Raw genomic sequence first — 14,039 nt, 5'->3', positions numbered from 1 at the left:
CGCTGAGTTATGAACTATATAAAATAAAAAAAAAATAACACTGCCTTAAACGCACTGAATTACAAAGCTGTGCTTCTTCAATTAAAATCGGAAACAAATACATTTTTTCTACTTAAAATAAAAACAAATATCGCGGTACGACCACCTCAAAGTGATAAAATATATACGTGATTTTGATAGTTTTAGAAGTTGGAAACTTTCCTCAACTTGACATTAGTAGTGAGCAGCCATGCAATATATCACAAGTTTTCTAAAGGTTGCCACTTTTTATACGGTGTCTTTGGTCATTTAATGCAGGATGCACATAACTGTCTAAACGGTTTGTTTACACAAACAAAATTATCATATATTGAAAATAGTACTTTCAGAAAATCCAACCTAATGTTCCATTTGCATTATTTTTACGTACAAGTAATATTCTGTAATATTACTTGACTGAAATACATCTACTTGTGAATCAAAGTCCCAGAAAACAAATTCCATCGATGATCGCCTTCAAACAGTACGCTTCCTGATGACGCACTCCAGGTTTTTACTGTCGCCGTCTAGTTAGCCTTCATGACAGCCGTTGTTACCATATTAAAACAGATGTAATATACTTCCTCGTAGAATAGACCTACCGTATATAGCATATAATCAATGTATATACCACATGTGGTGTACTTTCTGGACGCAATACAAATGTGAATAGGTATGTTCCATCTTTAGGAGCTGTAAATATCCCTGTGGCGTGGTCAAATGCGTTTCAACAGCCCCATCCACCTCCACGTTTCCGCTTAGCTTTAGAAAAAAAAAATCAAGATCTTAGTACATTGTACAATTGCTAACTTTTAAAAGTTGGCAAAGATTCAAGAAAAAGTGTTTAATACAGTATCAAGTACTCACTTGAACTCGGGTGCAGGTAAAAACCCTGTCTAATTTGATCAAAGTGGAGTATTGTTAAATAGGAACTTAAACAAGAGCTGACAAGTGCTCCCGAAGCGTGCTCAAGAATGCTAGAGTTGTCTCGCAAAATATGCCGGAATAGTTTAGGTATGAATGATTTTGTGACCTTGACCTGAGACATCCGGGTCATAAGCGTGACACACCTTCTCAGTGTGATTAACATTTGTGTGAAATTATTTTCAAATCCCTTGATAAATGGCAGTTATGGACCAGACAAGAAAAGGACCATGTTAATGTTTGACTTCGTTATGTGACATTGACATTGGAGCTGAGATTTGGGTCTTGCGCATGACACGTCGACTCATTATGATGAACATTTATGCCAAGTTGTTTCAGAATCCCTTTATGGATGGCAGAATTACAGCCCGGACAAGCATTTACACTGACGCACGGACGCTCGCATGCACGGACGGACGCTCGCACGCATGGACATACGCACAGACGGACAGTACGATTTTAAAAATAAAACCAAAGTCAACAGAAATGTAAAAGTAATACTTTCAAAGATAATAATTCTCGATAGCTATATGGATGAAGTGAAAATTTGAATATAAATGAAAACAAAATTGCCAGCTGATAAGAAATTATCAGAAGAAAAATTGCAACCATCAACACTGTGTAGAACTGAGCAATGAAGAAGTATATGCATGTGATAATTCTTTGTATAAAATTCACTAGTAACTTTGAATTTATATTGTGGTATCCATAAAGTACACATGAGTACTGGGAGTAGTACACATGTAATACTCGAGTATATATGCAACATGTGTAAGTACCAAGTTGTCCAGAACTCAAGTACTAACATACAGTACTTGACTCAGTCCTGCTACAAGTATTGTTCTCAAGGACTTGGGTTATGAATATTTAAAGAATAATATGAAATAAGGCAATGCCTCAATCGGGAATCGTTACAGTTCATCAGCTTGCACAGAAATATGCGTTTTTATCAATTTCAAGGTAGATTTTGGAACAAAAAATAACATACAGTCCATATTTCTACTGATGTGCAAGACGTTGCGGTTCGGACAAGTTATGTGGACTCTTATTACGCACAAGGAAAAGACGTATTCTTCCAAAAAATCCGAAGTGATACGCTCTGTGCACGTGCCGGAAGACCACATTTTTTAATTTGAAAGTATATCTCATTCGGTATATATCGCATGTTACCGTAGAAAATTATGTTCGCGACGAAAATCGGTAGGATCGATTCCTTATTAACTTTGTATCGAGAAATATGTCTGAGGCCTGCAGCGGAAATATTCCTTGACTTTATTATTTATTCCACTAAAGAACGAGAGCAAATTTCTCGATGCAGAGCCAATGATCTTTTTATCAAATACGTGTGTAGACATATTGATATTATTGAACATTATTAATTTGTCCAATATCTCGAATGAAACTGACGTAAATAAAAAGCCTCACACACATTAAAATGACGTCACGTACCCGATATGAATTTCAGACGTCAATATGGAAATATTGACTTTTCCGGTTCTATTGTAACTTAATGTAATAAGATATTGTATCGTGTTATGATGAGAATCACAATATAATATGTAATTGATGTCAATGTGATTTTATTTTGCAATTGAAGCGGCTTGAAAAAGCGAAGGATTGTCAGAATTAAGTATATATTAAATCTAATGAATCAATTTTCATTGTTCAAGTAACTGGATTTACAAAATATATTTAAACGTTGTGTGAAGAGCCTACATTTAATATTGCAATATTCTAATTCTAGCAGTATTGAAACGATCTAGATAATTTATGCTTTTAAACAGAAGATGATTTGCATTCATACAAACCTACACATTTCGCTATCCTATCGTTATACTCTTCCAACGTGTTACTTTTCTTAGATCATCGATTTCCTTGGACACTTTCTCTCTGTTCGCCATTAACACTCTTTTGACCTCCGTCTTTAACGTATCGGATTCCTTTACTTTTTCTTCGTTCTCATCTAACACTTTTCTGACCTCCGTTTTTAGCGCTTCGGATTCCTCTGCTACTTTCTCCCAGTTTTGCTTCAGCTGCTGTAACGATTCCAGAACAAGTTTGTTGGTATTCCTTATTTTCTTTTCCATCTGTCCAACATTAAATTCCACTCTAACCATTTTCTCCAGGAGTTGTTCTTCGTAGGCAAATTTAGAACAGACTGGTTCAGAAACAGTTGGTGTTAAGGGTAAAGAAACAAAAAGAAAGAAGCGAAGAAATGTTAGTTCCATCTTTTAGAGATACGCACTTATATTTCCTGAGTACTTGTTGTCTCAGTTGCGCAGAGCGTTATGTTCCTGAAAACGAGCGTTCATATGTGTGGAAAGAGCCACGCAGAAATAAACTGGAAGAACTACTGTTTGTGTTATATTGTCTGTAACATAAGTTTACTACCCTGTATAAAAATATTTATATTCGTCCTATTCTTTTCCGTTGAAAAATTATGTCGTTTATTTCGTATGAGGAGCAAAAGGAAAGGCGCGAAAGTTACGTAAATGCTGCTTAGTGATAACGGACCGCTGATTTGACAACGTCGAGAACGTTCCTTAGATGACGTCGCAGTTATTCCGTCTGGTGAACAGAATGTACGGGAAGCTGATTTTAATTTTAAATGCAACAAAATGTTTGCAATTTATAATATAACCTTGTTTACAAATTGAGAGGAAAATGTAAATATGAGAAATGAAACATTTTCTTTTGGTGTCCTGCTTTAATTTTATATCATAAAAGAACGTTTGGGTCAATCTTTTTTGTACAGAGTACCGTTTATACCGGGGCTGAGTTGGGATGGGGGCGGGGCTGGGGCCTTTTCATTTTCTTTCAAGAACAGATTCATTTCAGTCTGTTATTATTTTGCTTGATTGAATCCTTTACTTTTAAGGATCTTCTTGTAGATTTTATTATTTATTCTATATCTATTTTATTTATCCAATCGTGAACGTTTATTTGCAACACGGGACCGCACAATATGTGATACCGTATTGGACGCACGTGCGTACAAAAAAAAAACCTGCATTTTTTCCGTATTTCCAGTTAAATAACGAAAAAGCCCAAAACGCGAGAAAATGTTCCGAATGTAAATCGGGTGAAGTAGGCGCTGATTTGTACAGAGTTTGATAATGCGGCTCGTCCAATACGGTTTTCTCAGTTTTCTCAGCTGTTTAGTTTCTGTTGGGTTTAACGCCGTTCTTCAACTGTATTTCAGTCATGTAACGGCGGGAAGTTACCTAACCAGTGTTCCTGGACTTTGTACCTGTACAAACATGTTCTCCGCAAGTAACTGCCAACTTCCCCACATGAATCAGAGGTGGGGGACAAATGATTTCAGACACAATGTCTTTTATAAAATCGTCACGGAGAACAGACGCCCCGCCCGGGGATCAAACTCAGACCCTGCGATCCGTAGACCAATGCTGTACCTACTGCGCTAAACGGGCGGGTGTTTTCTCAGCTGGGCGATCTTCGTATTGTAAAGAACACTGTTAAATAACCCAATATTAACATACTTATAGAATATAAAATATCTAACCCGTACTGTTGGAAAATGCGCAAAAAAGACAAGAGTTAAAGGTAAAAGAATATCGGATTTTTAACATACTCATTCATAAACCCCGTTGAGTTACACTGGAACCTAAAGCGTCATTATTTTTCCATATTGACGTTCAAATTTCATATAGGGTGCGTAACGTCATTTGTGACTTCAGTTTCATGCTTGTCTTCGCGTTTAAAAGTTCTTTAAGGACGGTATGTTCTATCTTACTCCGGCTAAAAATAAATTATATTATTTATATATTAATTACAAGTGTAATATGTGTATGTAATAAAAAGATTATTAGATTTGCATCGAGAAATATGCACTCGTTCTTTCGCGGAATGATTTTGCGCTCCTAAAGTCGCGCAATATTTCCGATACAAATCTAATAACCTATAAATATACTGCATGTGTGCGTGCGTGTGTGCGTGCTATTAAATATTTGAATATACGTTCGTGCATGCGCTCGCTCGCGCGCGTGCGCGTGTGTGTTTGTGTGTGCGCGCGCGTGCGTACTTGCGTGCGTGTGATTTGGATCATTATTGTATTACTATTAATTCAGTCAATATCCATCACTTAAAACGCATGTTACGGAAGATACGAAATGAATTGTAAATTTTCTCCGGTGCCAGAGATATGATTAATTAAATGCAAGTCTGTGCTGTACCAAAAAGAAAATTATGGCAAAAAAACTCATCTATTTGCAAACTTTATTATTAATTACATGTAATGTTGACAAACAATTTTTGTTTGGCACCATCTTCATACTGTTTTCTTTCAATGTTGCAAAGAAAATGCGGAAACTTTCGGTAGGAATTTATTTTGGTGTTGGGGCTGACTGTTTTGAATAAGACAGATTGGAACAAGAGCAATTCAGTTACAAACACGAATGTCTGACATTTAGCATCTGTTGTTTCGAAATGTTTCATTTAGTCTAAGACAAAATTCTGATTGTTTAGAAATATCTTTTAAAAAGCATATGTGGCTGCAAAAGTTACAGGCAACATACAACAAGAAAATTGGGACAGACTGGGCGAGGGTGTGCAGATTTTCATAGAAAGTAATCGCCAAGGACTATACCTGTGCTATTCAGACACTATCTAATTACTAATTGATTTTATAGAAATTTCTCTGAGTAACTACAAGGCATTTTATAGTTATATCATTGAAAGTCAATAGAAAGTAATAAACACATACAAATTTTGAAACAAGCGGCAGCACAACAGGAATCGCCTAAACAGCAGATTACGCGCACGTGCATGATCTTGCACTATCACTAATAGTTTGTGATTGACAACTATGTCAGAATTCTGGCTAACATTTGAAATGAAATGTTCTCTTAACCCTTACCTTGCTAAATTTCTAAAACAAAATTGTCCATCTTTCAAACTGGACAGCACCATTAACAGTTAAAAGGGGATACTGACTGAATAGCGAACAATGTAGATTATGATCAGACTGCACGGATATGCAGGCTAATAATGATCATCACTGGTCGCAAAGGCAGAATCAATCGTGTCCAGCATGAAAAGTGTTAAACCTAACCAAACAAAGCCTTCAATATATGTACATTAACTGTATATGTAACACTAAACCAGCAAGTAAAAGCAGGGTCTCAATTTGATTTGTGTATGATGAATGGTATATATATATGCGCGTTAAAACTGGACCCATATCTTCATCTTATATTGAAACGACAATTTGAATTATCCTTAAAGTAGAAAATGTCACTAAATAATTCAAAGTTTATTTATTAAATCCAGAAGGTCATTAGACCCACGTGGCACAGATTAGCAATGTCATATAATTGGTTATAAATTTGAAATAAGATACATGATAATACTTACTACAACTAGCATATCTACCATATATTTTTTAAGCTTATTTCAAGAAATAGAAACAAACATATTAAGCAATAGTGTGACCAAAATTCAAGATGACCATCAAGATGGCCAATTAGTTTTACAAACTTTTATCTTGGGGTTATTAATTTTATCTTTAAGTGGCAGGGGCCAGTTACGCATTTGGCCCGAGTACGTTTTTTGACCTTGACCTTGGGTATAATGGGTCCAGCCCCTGTTTGAATGCTGATCAGTGTTAATTTGAAGTTACCGTTAGATATAAGGAATAGTAACAAAGAAAACAAAGGTTGCCTAAAAACTTTAACCAAGAAAGATCACGCCGACGAAGTGAAAATCCTCAATTTACTATGTTTACCTGTCCTCTGGGATCGATCTCGTTCATATATTTTACTCTTCCGTATCATAACTAATCATATTACAACTTGTAAAGTCAAACATGCGCTAAAGGCCACCTACATATATAGACCACAAGTTTAAAACATGTTTATAAAGGTCACTCTTTTCTCGATCTATATAGATAGATTTATTTAGCAAAAATCCGTCATACAACATTACAGATACAGATAAAACATACATACATAGCACATATCACTAAAATATCACAGAACCCCTAGTCTAAAATAAATAAATATCACCAAGAAGTTAAGACTATAAAATGTACTTTTTACCATACCAGTCTACTTTTAGTTAATTTTCTTTTTTAAATTGAAACTAATTCTGTAGACTGTAAGTAGAAAATAGACATTTTGCTTGGAAAGCCCATGAAAGTCAAAACGACTTATTTCCAATGGGGTCCATGACTGGGTTTAACAAACATATACATTTACACATACAAACAGACAAACAGACAATAGAGAACAAATAGGTGAAGGGCAAGGTCAAGACGGCAGCATAATTATAATTCAAGGCTAATAAACTAAACAGGAAACTGTACCATAATTTTGGTAGAAAATCCTGTTATATTAGATTGAAATGGTTAAAGTACCAACTTAAAACACAAGTTTTATCCATAAATATGTAACTTTACCCATGTAGAGAGACCACCCCCGGAGAACTCTTTCTAATTTCACAAGGGTGGTATTTACAGACATATATTTTAGCTCATTTAAAATAAAGTGACAATTAAAAGTGAATTATGTTCAAAAGCCACTGAGGCTTTGAAATTGTAATTCATTATTTGCGTATTGCAACGTCTGCTACCAGGGTAATCACTCTAGCAAGTAACATTAACAGGCATTATTAATTATAACTATCAAATGTTGATTATTACAATTTAATCGTTTTTCAGGATATTTACATGTTGGCAATATTGTTCTTATAACTTTGACTGATCACTCTTTCTGACAAAGGACTTTACAATGATATAGGATGATAACTCTTCAAGTATTTATGAAAATCATTCCAAGCATTAGTTGTTGCATTTCTGATAAATTCATGTTTGTTATGTTGTTCATATACAAGTGACTTTTTCATGACTTTATTTGATTAGCAGTTATGTGTCAGACCTATCACGTTTTATACCTACAAGTAGATTTCATCCTTTCCCTTCATGTTGCATTGATTTCAGCAGCTTTCATCGTGAATGATTGTTTTTTTTTCTTTACTTTCGGGCTACGCGAACTGTCAAACATTGTATATCATTTTCGGGTCGCGTTCGAAATAACGACACGCGGATTGTAAAGTTGTCGTTTTGTCAGTGGCTAATTGTGAATTGAACGCGCCTCAGTTCAGTTGTAATCCTGTTTCACTAGAGAGAGCAGCCGCTTGCTAAAACTGCTCCTGATAGATTCAAGTACAAATATCAGTAATTTCGGTCACGAATTATAGGAGCTTTGATGATCTCTTTTTTAGTTGTCAAAGGTAGATAAACTTGCCCCACACCGCTGTGGATTCGAGCCTTACTCGGGGCGTTGAATTCTTCAAGTGAGGAAGCCATCCAGCTGGCTTACGGAAGGCCGGTGGTTCTATCCAGGTGCCCGCTCGTGATGACATTATGCACGGAGGGGCACCTGGGGACTTTCTCTACCATCAAAGCTGGAAAGTCGCCATATGACCTATAATTGTGTCGGTGCGACGTTAAACCCAATAAAAACAAAAACAAAGGTAGAAAAATACTTTTCTAAGACTGAGGTCGGACAGTTTTACTCTTTCTCATTTATTTACCTATTCACATAAATTCATAGAGTTTTCAAAACAAAATTTGTTTAAACTTTAAGGTTGAGTCCATTTCTTACACAGCACGTTAGTAGGCCGCTTGCTACCGTAATGGGACCACATGATTCTCGTCACCAGAGAACTAGAACAATGCCCGACGTCAACAGAAAGTCTAAGGTCTGAGTTTGATCAACCTAAGAACGAAATATTTAAGTTATCAGATATTCTCAACCTCGGATATTTCTAAATTTGCCTCACCCGCCTGCCCCTACTCTCTATATGTAGTTCGACACATTATCTAAACCTGTTACAAGCGGATATACAATATCTGGAGATTTATGATGAGAACGATATTATTCTTATTCAGTGTAAATCATTTTACAGAGCCCAGAGATAGACGAGGAAGTAAACTTTAGAACATTTGTTTTTGTGAAAATACACTCTCGGATTATATGTACGGATAATGAAAATGATAGAAAGTTAAGATGACCTGATCCAAAACAGTAAGTTGCTGTTATTGAATTTAATAACACATATTTTCTAAGGTTATTTTTTAGCAGTGAGAGTATACAAAGTATTATCTAAACAATGAAAGACCTATAAACTTTTGTCATGTGATATCAAGAAATAAAAGTTGATAAACATCGCCTGATCTTAAGGCTGTATTTGTTGACTTTATTAAAATAAATGTTAAGTATTTGTTTTGTTTGTATAATTCAGGTGACGTATTTGATTTAAGTTAAATTAAAATATAAATCGCACTATCGGATATATTAAGAGACCTGTTACAACTTGATTTAATGTTGTCATATGATATTGCTATAAATAAGTTGTTATCTGATACACAAATTTTAACCAGGTCAAGTTAACGTTTATCATATTATCATTTTGTTTTCAGTTCAAATACTGAGCTGCGTGCAAAAATGGAAGTATCTGGTCGTAGGACACATGGTGCGCCAGGAGGGCAACCATTTGCCGAAGAAAGGGAAATATTCTGTCAGCCGTGTAGCAGTGATGGTGATTGGGTTGTTGTCATGGGATACTGTCAGAACTGTAATGAATACTTCTGTTCTGCATGCCTAAGAGTTCACCGAAAACAATCCGTGAGCCGAAATCATGTTATCTTAGAAGGCAAAAGTATGCCGAAATCTCTGGTACCGGAAGTAGGCGTAGAACCTTGCTCCGAGTTATGTGCATCGCATACAAATGAAATAGTGAAATTCTACTGTTCCTCTCACGATACAATAGGATGCGGTGATTGTATGGTCTTAGAACATAAAGCTTGTAAAGTAGAACGAATCCAAGACATCTCATGTAGCTACTTGAACGGCCCAGAACACACAAAGCTGGTTGAAACAGTGGGAAAATTCCTTCAAAATCTGGAAGATTTAGGGGCTTGCATACCATTGGTGGAAGAAGATATGAACGCAACATATTCCAAGGCTTTGGCTGACATAAAAACATTTAGGAAAGAAGTGAATATTTATCTAGATGAAGCTGAAGTCGAGATTATGGCTGAAGTGAACAATTGGAAAAAGAAAACTGGAAAGACATTTTCAGAGCTGGACAATGATAAAATATCAATACAAAATGAAATCAAAGAATTAGAAGAAAAACTAACGCTCCAATCCAAAAAAGCAAACGAACTTTTTACGGCAGCCAAACAAATGAAAGAGAGGATGATCACAATCGATACCAGCATTAAACAAATGTTCCAAAAAGGCCAGACACAATCATTTATGTTTGAACCGTCTTCTGAAATAAAACAAATTATTTCTTCTAAGGCTCCGCTTGGGAAGCTGGCAAAAGAAGCCATAAAGAGAAACACCCAAAATAAACTTACGTTGGATGATATGGAGCCGCAGTTTGATGGGGAAATCAATATCAAGACACATGAAGATAAAGCAGACTGTTTCATTATAGCATCTGCTATTATTTCACCAAGTCAAATAGTACTTGCAGACTATGCAAACAAATGTTTGAAAATGGTTGATATTGAACAGAGGAAACTATCTACAAGACATGAACTGTGTACGGGACCGGTTGACGTGGCAGTTGTATCCAAGAATATTATTGCAGTTACACTTCCAGATAAACAGAAAATACAATTTCTGTCTATCACACAGAAAAACACACTCACTGAAAGTCATGTCATAAATGTGAATGGCAACGTTCGAAAACTTGCTTGTCAAAATGATAAACTAATCATTGGGTATTTTAACAAAATTGAAATTTTGCAAATGAATGGTCATGTTGTGAAAACAATATCTTCAACAGATTTATCGTGCATAGAGTGTGTAGCATTTTCTCATGATTCTATGGCATTCTTTGTCTCTGACGGTTCCAGAGAAAGATCTTTAGTTTATAAATTTGACTTTGATGGCAACATACTAGCAACATACAATGATAAGACACTGCAAGCTGTTGGAGGACTCACAGTGACAACAGATGGTACAGTGCTTGTGTGTAGCTGGACTAGAAGTGGTGGCATTCACATGATTTCACCAGCATGCAAGAAAATCAAGGAAATTCTACAGCAGAATGAACATGTTCAATTCCCGTGTTCTGTTTCATTCTGCTGTCAAACAAACAAACTGTTTCTGAGTAACAGTAGATATAATCTTGACCCTAAACTGAAAAATGTGTTGAAAATTTTTCAGATGATGTGAATGTGCAACTGATAAAAAGGGTCCTCATTATATTTGATGACAACCTCTCTGCTCTATTCCACAATTAAGACAACAGTCAAATCTGTGCTAAAACTGTGTTTGAACTGAGACCACCTGTCAAGACAATATGTTTCATTTCCTATTTAAACAAATGCAATATATTTCAATTTGTGAATAAAAATCATCTGCAAATAAAAAACAAATACGAGTTATGCTCCACAAACAGTGTTTTTATAGGCAGTTTTGACTGATTAAGTGGTGGTATCACTGAAAATTTTGTCAGTATTTTATTTTTAAAATATATTCTGTGTATATTATCTGAAGTGTTGCTTCAATTTATACTACACTGTATAGTCATTGTATTGTATCAATACATCGTGTGTATTATAATTTCTTGCTTTTATTCAATACATATTTTTATAGATTTCCCAGCGTTGATACGGTATTATTTTCTTACGGACATTGTTTGACAGAGTGATTGCATTTTGTTATGTTCTTATGTGCACTCTTAAACGAAACATTGAAAGTAAATCATTTCTGGATTAACAAGCTTTTAAGAAAGGAATGCACGTTTTGCATTTATCCTTCTTGTGGTTAATACATGTACTAACTTTGAAGTCATACAGATAAGATAGATCAGCAATAGAGAAAGTGAGATAGAAAATCCGATGCTGCGCAGTGAAATGGGGACATATCTTTGAAAAAAAAATGCCTAGAAAAAAAAGTGAAATCATCCTGAAAGATTTGAGCTAGAACTATATATAGATCTTGTTACAATCTGAAGCAAATACATTTATTATTTATCAATATTATTGGGAAGTTTTACCTGAAGTTGTATTCAAAAAGCGGAAATACATCATAAAAGATCAGGATCAGAGCTTTTGGTGCATATATGATGTTCATAATAATAAAGAACATATTCTTTTAAACAAAGTCCCTCTGCCGGTGCCTAAATGTATTTATTTTTTTAAATCGCGTTAAAACTATATTAAATGCTAAGCGAAACGTTGAGCAATAAGATCAACATAAAGCTATTTGTTGCTTTGTCACTAGAAGTGACTTCATCCCTGAAATAAATTGGTGTTTTAGAATCCGTGTTATCTTATTGTATCGTGTTTATCCTATTTATTGCACGCATATTGCGTGTTTAAGATAGTAGACCCGTAATGACAATCGGAAATTTCCGTTCTATTACGTGTTCGGCATTCTCCGGTTTTAACAGAAGAAGGAGAAAGTTCATTAAAGTCTCACATAGAATATAAAACATAAAATGCATGTATAAAACCACTCATTATGAGTTATGAAAGACTATATAAGAAACATTTACAATATGTACAATCTGTATAAAATCGCATATTCAGTATACGCATAATTTACATTTAAAGCAATTCATAAAACTTAAAAACATGGAAGCGCATTGCTGTAAGAGTTTAAAAGATAAATCAAAATCACTGAGACAGCAAATAAAACACTATTTAACTTATACAGTATATTACGACGTGTAATGAAAATGTCTAAGCAGGTTTTGGCACATATTTTAACAAGATTACTTTCAGATATAACAAATATGAACTTCTCAAAAACTGAAAAATTAGAAAAGCTTGTATCAATATCATTTGCTTTCTGTAGTAACGGAGATCTCAAGCCATTATACAATGGGCATATAAGAAATGCGTGTATTTCATTATCTATTTCATTATTGCAACTAAAACATTTTCTGTCTTCAAGAGCTATTCTCTCGTATCTTCCAGTCTCTATTCTTAAGGGCGCAACCCCACAGCGAAATTTAGCAAATGCACTTCTCTGATTTCTTGAAATAACGTTATTCTTTACATAACTCTCAGTTTCATATCCCGTTTTAAACGATTTATACGTTCGTAACTTATTTCCACTCAGCCTGTTATGACCGGTGTCTGAGTTCACAATACATAACCAATTCTGTTTATAGTCATTAAATACATATCTTGTCACACTGTTCGCTATTCTATTACGTAGGCTTCTACTTTTGAATTCGCCAATCGGCATCAAAACATTAAACTTTTCAAATTGTTTCTCGACATGAAAGCACCAGTTTTTATTGGATGTTCTTAATCGATATGTCCATTTGAAGACTTTGTTGTTAATTCTTTGATCAGGCATATTATTTAGTCTGAGCCAGTGTTTGGTCACTGCTTTCCATTGTTTTGCGATCGGTGGGAGCCAACCCATGTCTCCATTTACTGCACAGTCCGGTGTATATTTGCCCACTCCTAAATAAAACCTGCAAGCACGTGTTGGACACCATTTATACATTAATATTCTTTTGTGCCCCATATTGCTGCTCCGTAATTTATGACTGACCAAACCATTGTGTCATAGAGTTTTTTGTACACTTCAAACGGCTTTCTCCTAACTTCGAGATAAGCAAACCTAGTGCTCTTGTCGCAGACTGTAAGACGTATTTTGCCGTAACTGAGTAGTCTATAGTGTCATTGATAAATAGGCCAAGGTAACGATATTCACTAACGATGTCAAGTAATGCAGACCCACATGTGAAGGAGAAGGATGTTTGTTGAACTGAGTTTGCTCTGAAATGCATAACTTTCGATTTTGAAGCATTTATTGTCATTTGATTTTCGTTACACCACTTGCTAAGAACATTTAACATTAATTGTAAATCACTTTCGTTGTCAGCGATTAATACAAGATCGTCCGCATACAGAAGATGGTTGACAAGAGTTCCATCCAACGTGATTCCAATGTTTATATTTTCAAGAATGGTGCTTAAATCGTTCAGATAGATGTTGAACATTGTAGTACTTAATAAACATCCCTGTTTTAGGCCAGATTGCACATTGAACCACTTTGTCAACTTTTCATTTATTTTCACGGCACATTTCACGT

At 35.2% G+C, this 14,039-nt stretch overlaps 1 protein-coding gene across 1 annotated transcript; it reads left to right on the top strand.

The window, feature by feature from the left end:
• Positions 1–8,854: 8,854 nt before the first annotated feature.
• Positions 8,855–12,232, top strand: LOC123557646 (uncharacterized). The gene is made up of 2 exons (XM_045349251.2): positions 8,855–8,990; positions 9,386–12,232. The coding sequence occupies exon 2, from the start codon at positions 9,411–9,413 to the stop codon at positions 11,154–11,156; it is 1,746 nt and encodes a 581-aa protein (XP_045205186.2). The 5' UTR covers positions 8,855–8,990; positions 9,386–9,410; the 3' UTR covers positions 11,157–12,232.
• The last annotated feature ends 1,807 nt before the right edge of the window (positions 12,233–14,039 follow it).

Source organism: Mercenaria mercenaria, chromosome 5 (genome assembly GCF_021730395.1).
Source record: "Mercenaria mercenaria strain notata chromosome 5, MADL_Memer_1, whole genome shotgun sequence".
Lineage (NCBI taxonomy): Eukaryota > Metazoa > Mollusca > Bivalvia > Venerida > Veneridae > Mercenaria > Mercenaria mercenaria.
The sequence above is the reverse complement of the archived record's forward strand: the minus strand, read 5'-3'. Positions and strand labels throughout refer to the sequence as shown.

Coding starts and splice junctions, on each gene's coding strand:
- LOC123557646 (XM_045349251.2), top strand. CDS start 9,411: ATGGAAGTATCTGGTCGTAGGACACATGGTGCGCCAGGAGGGCAACCA.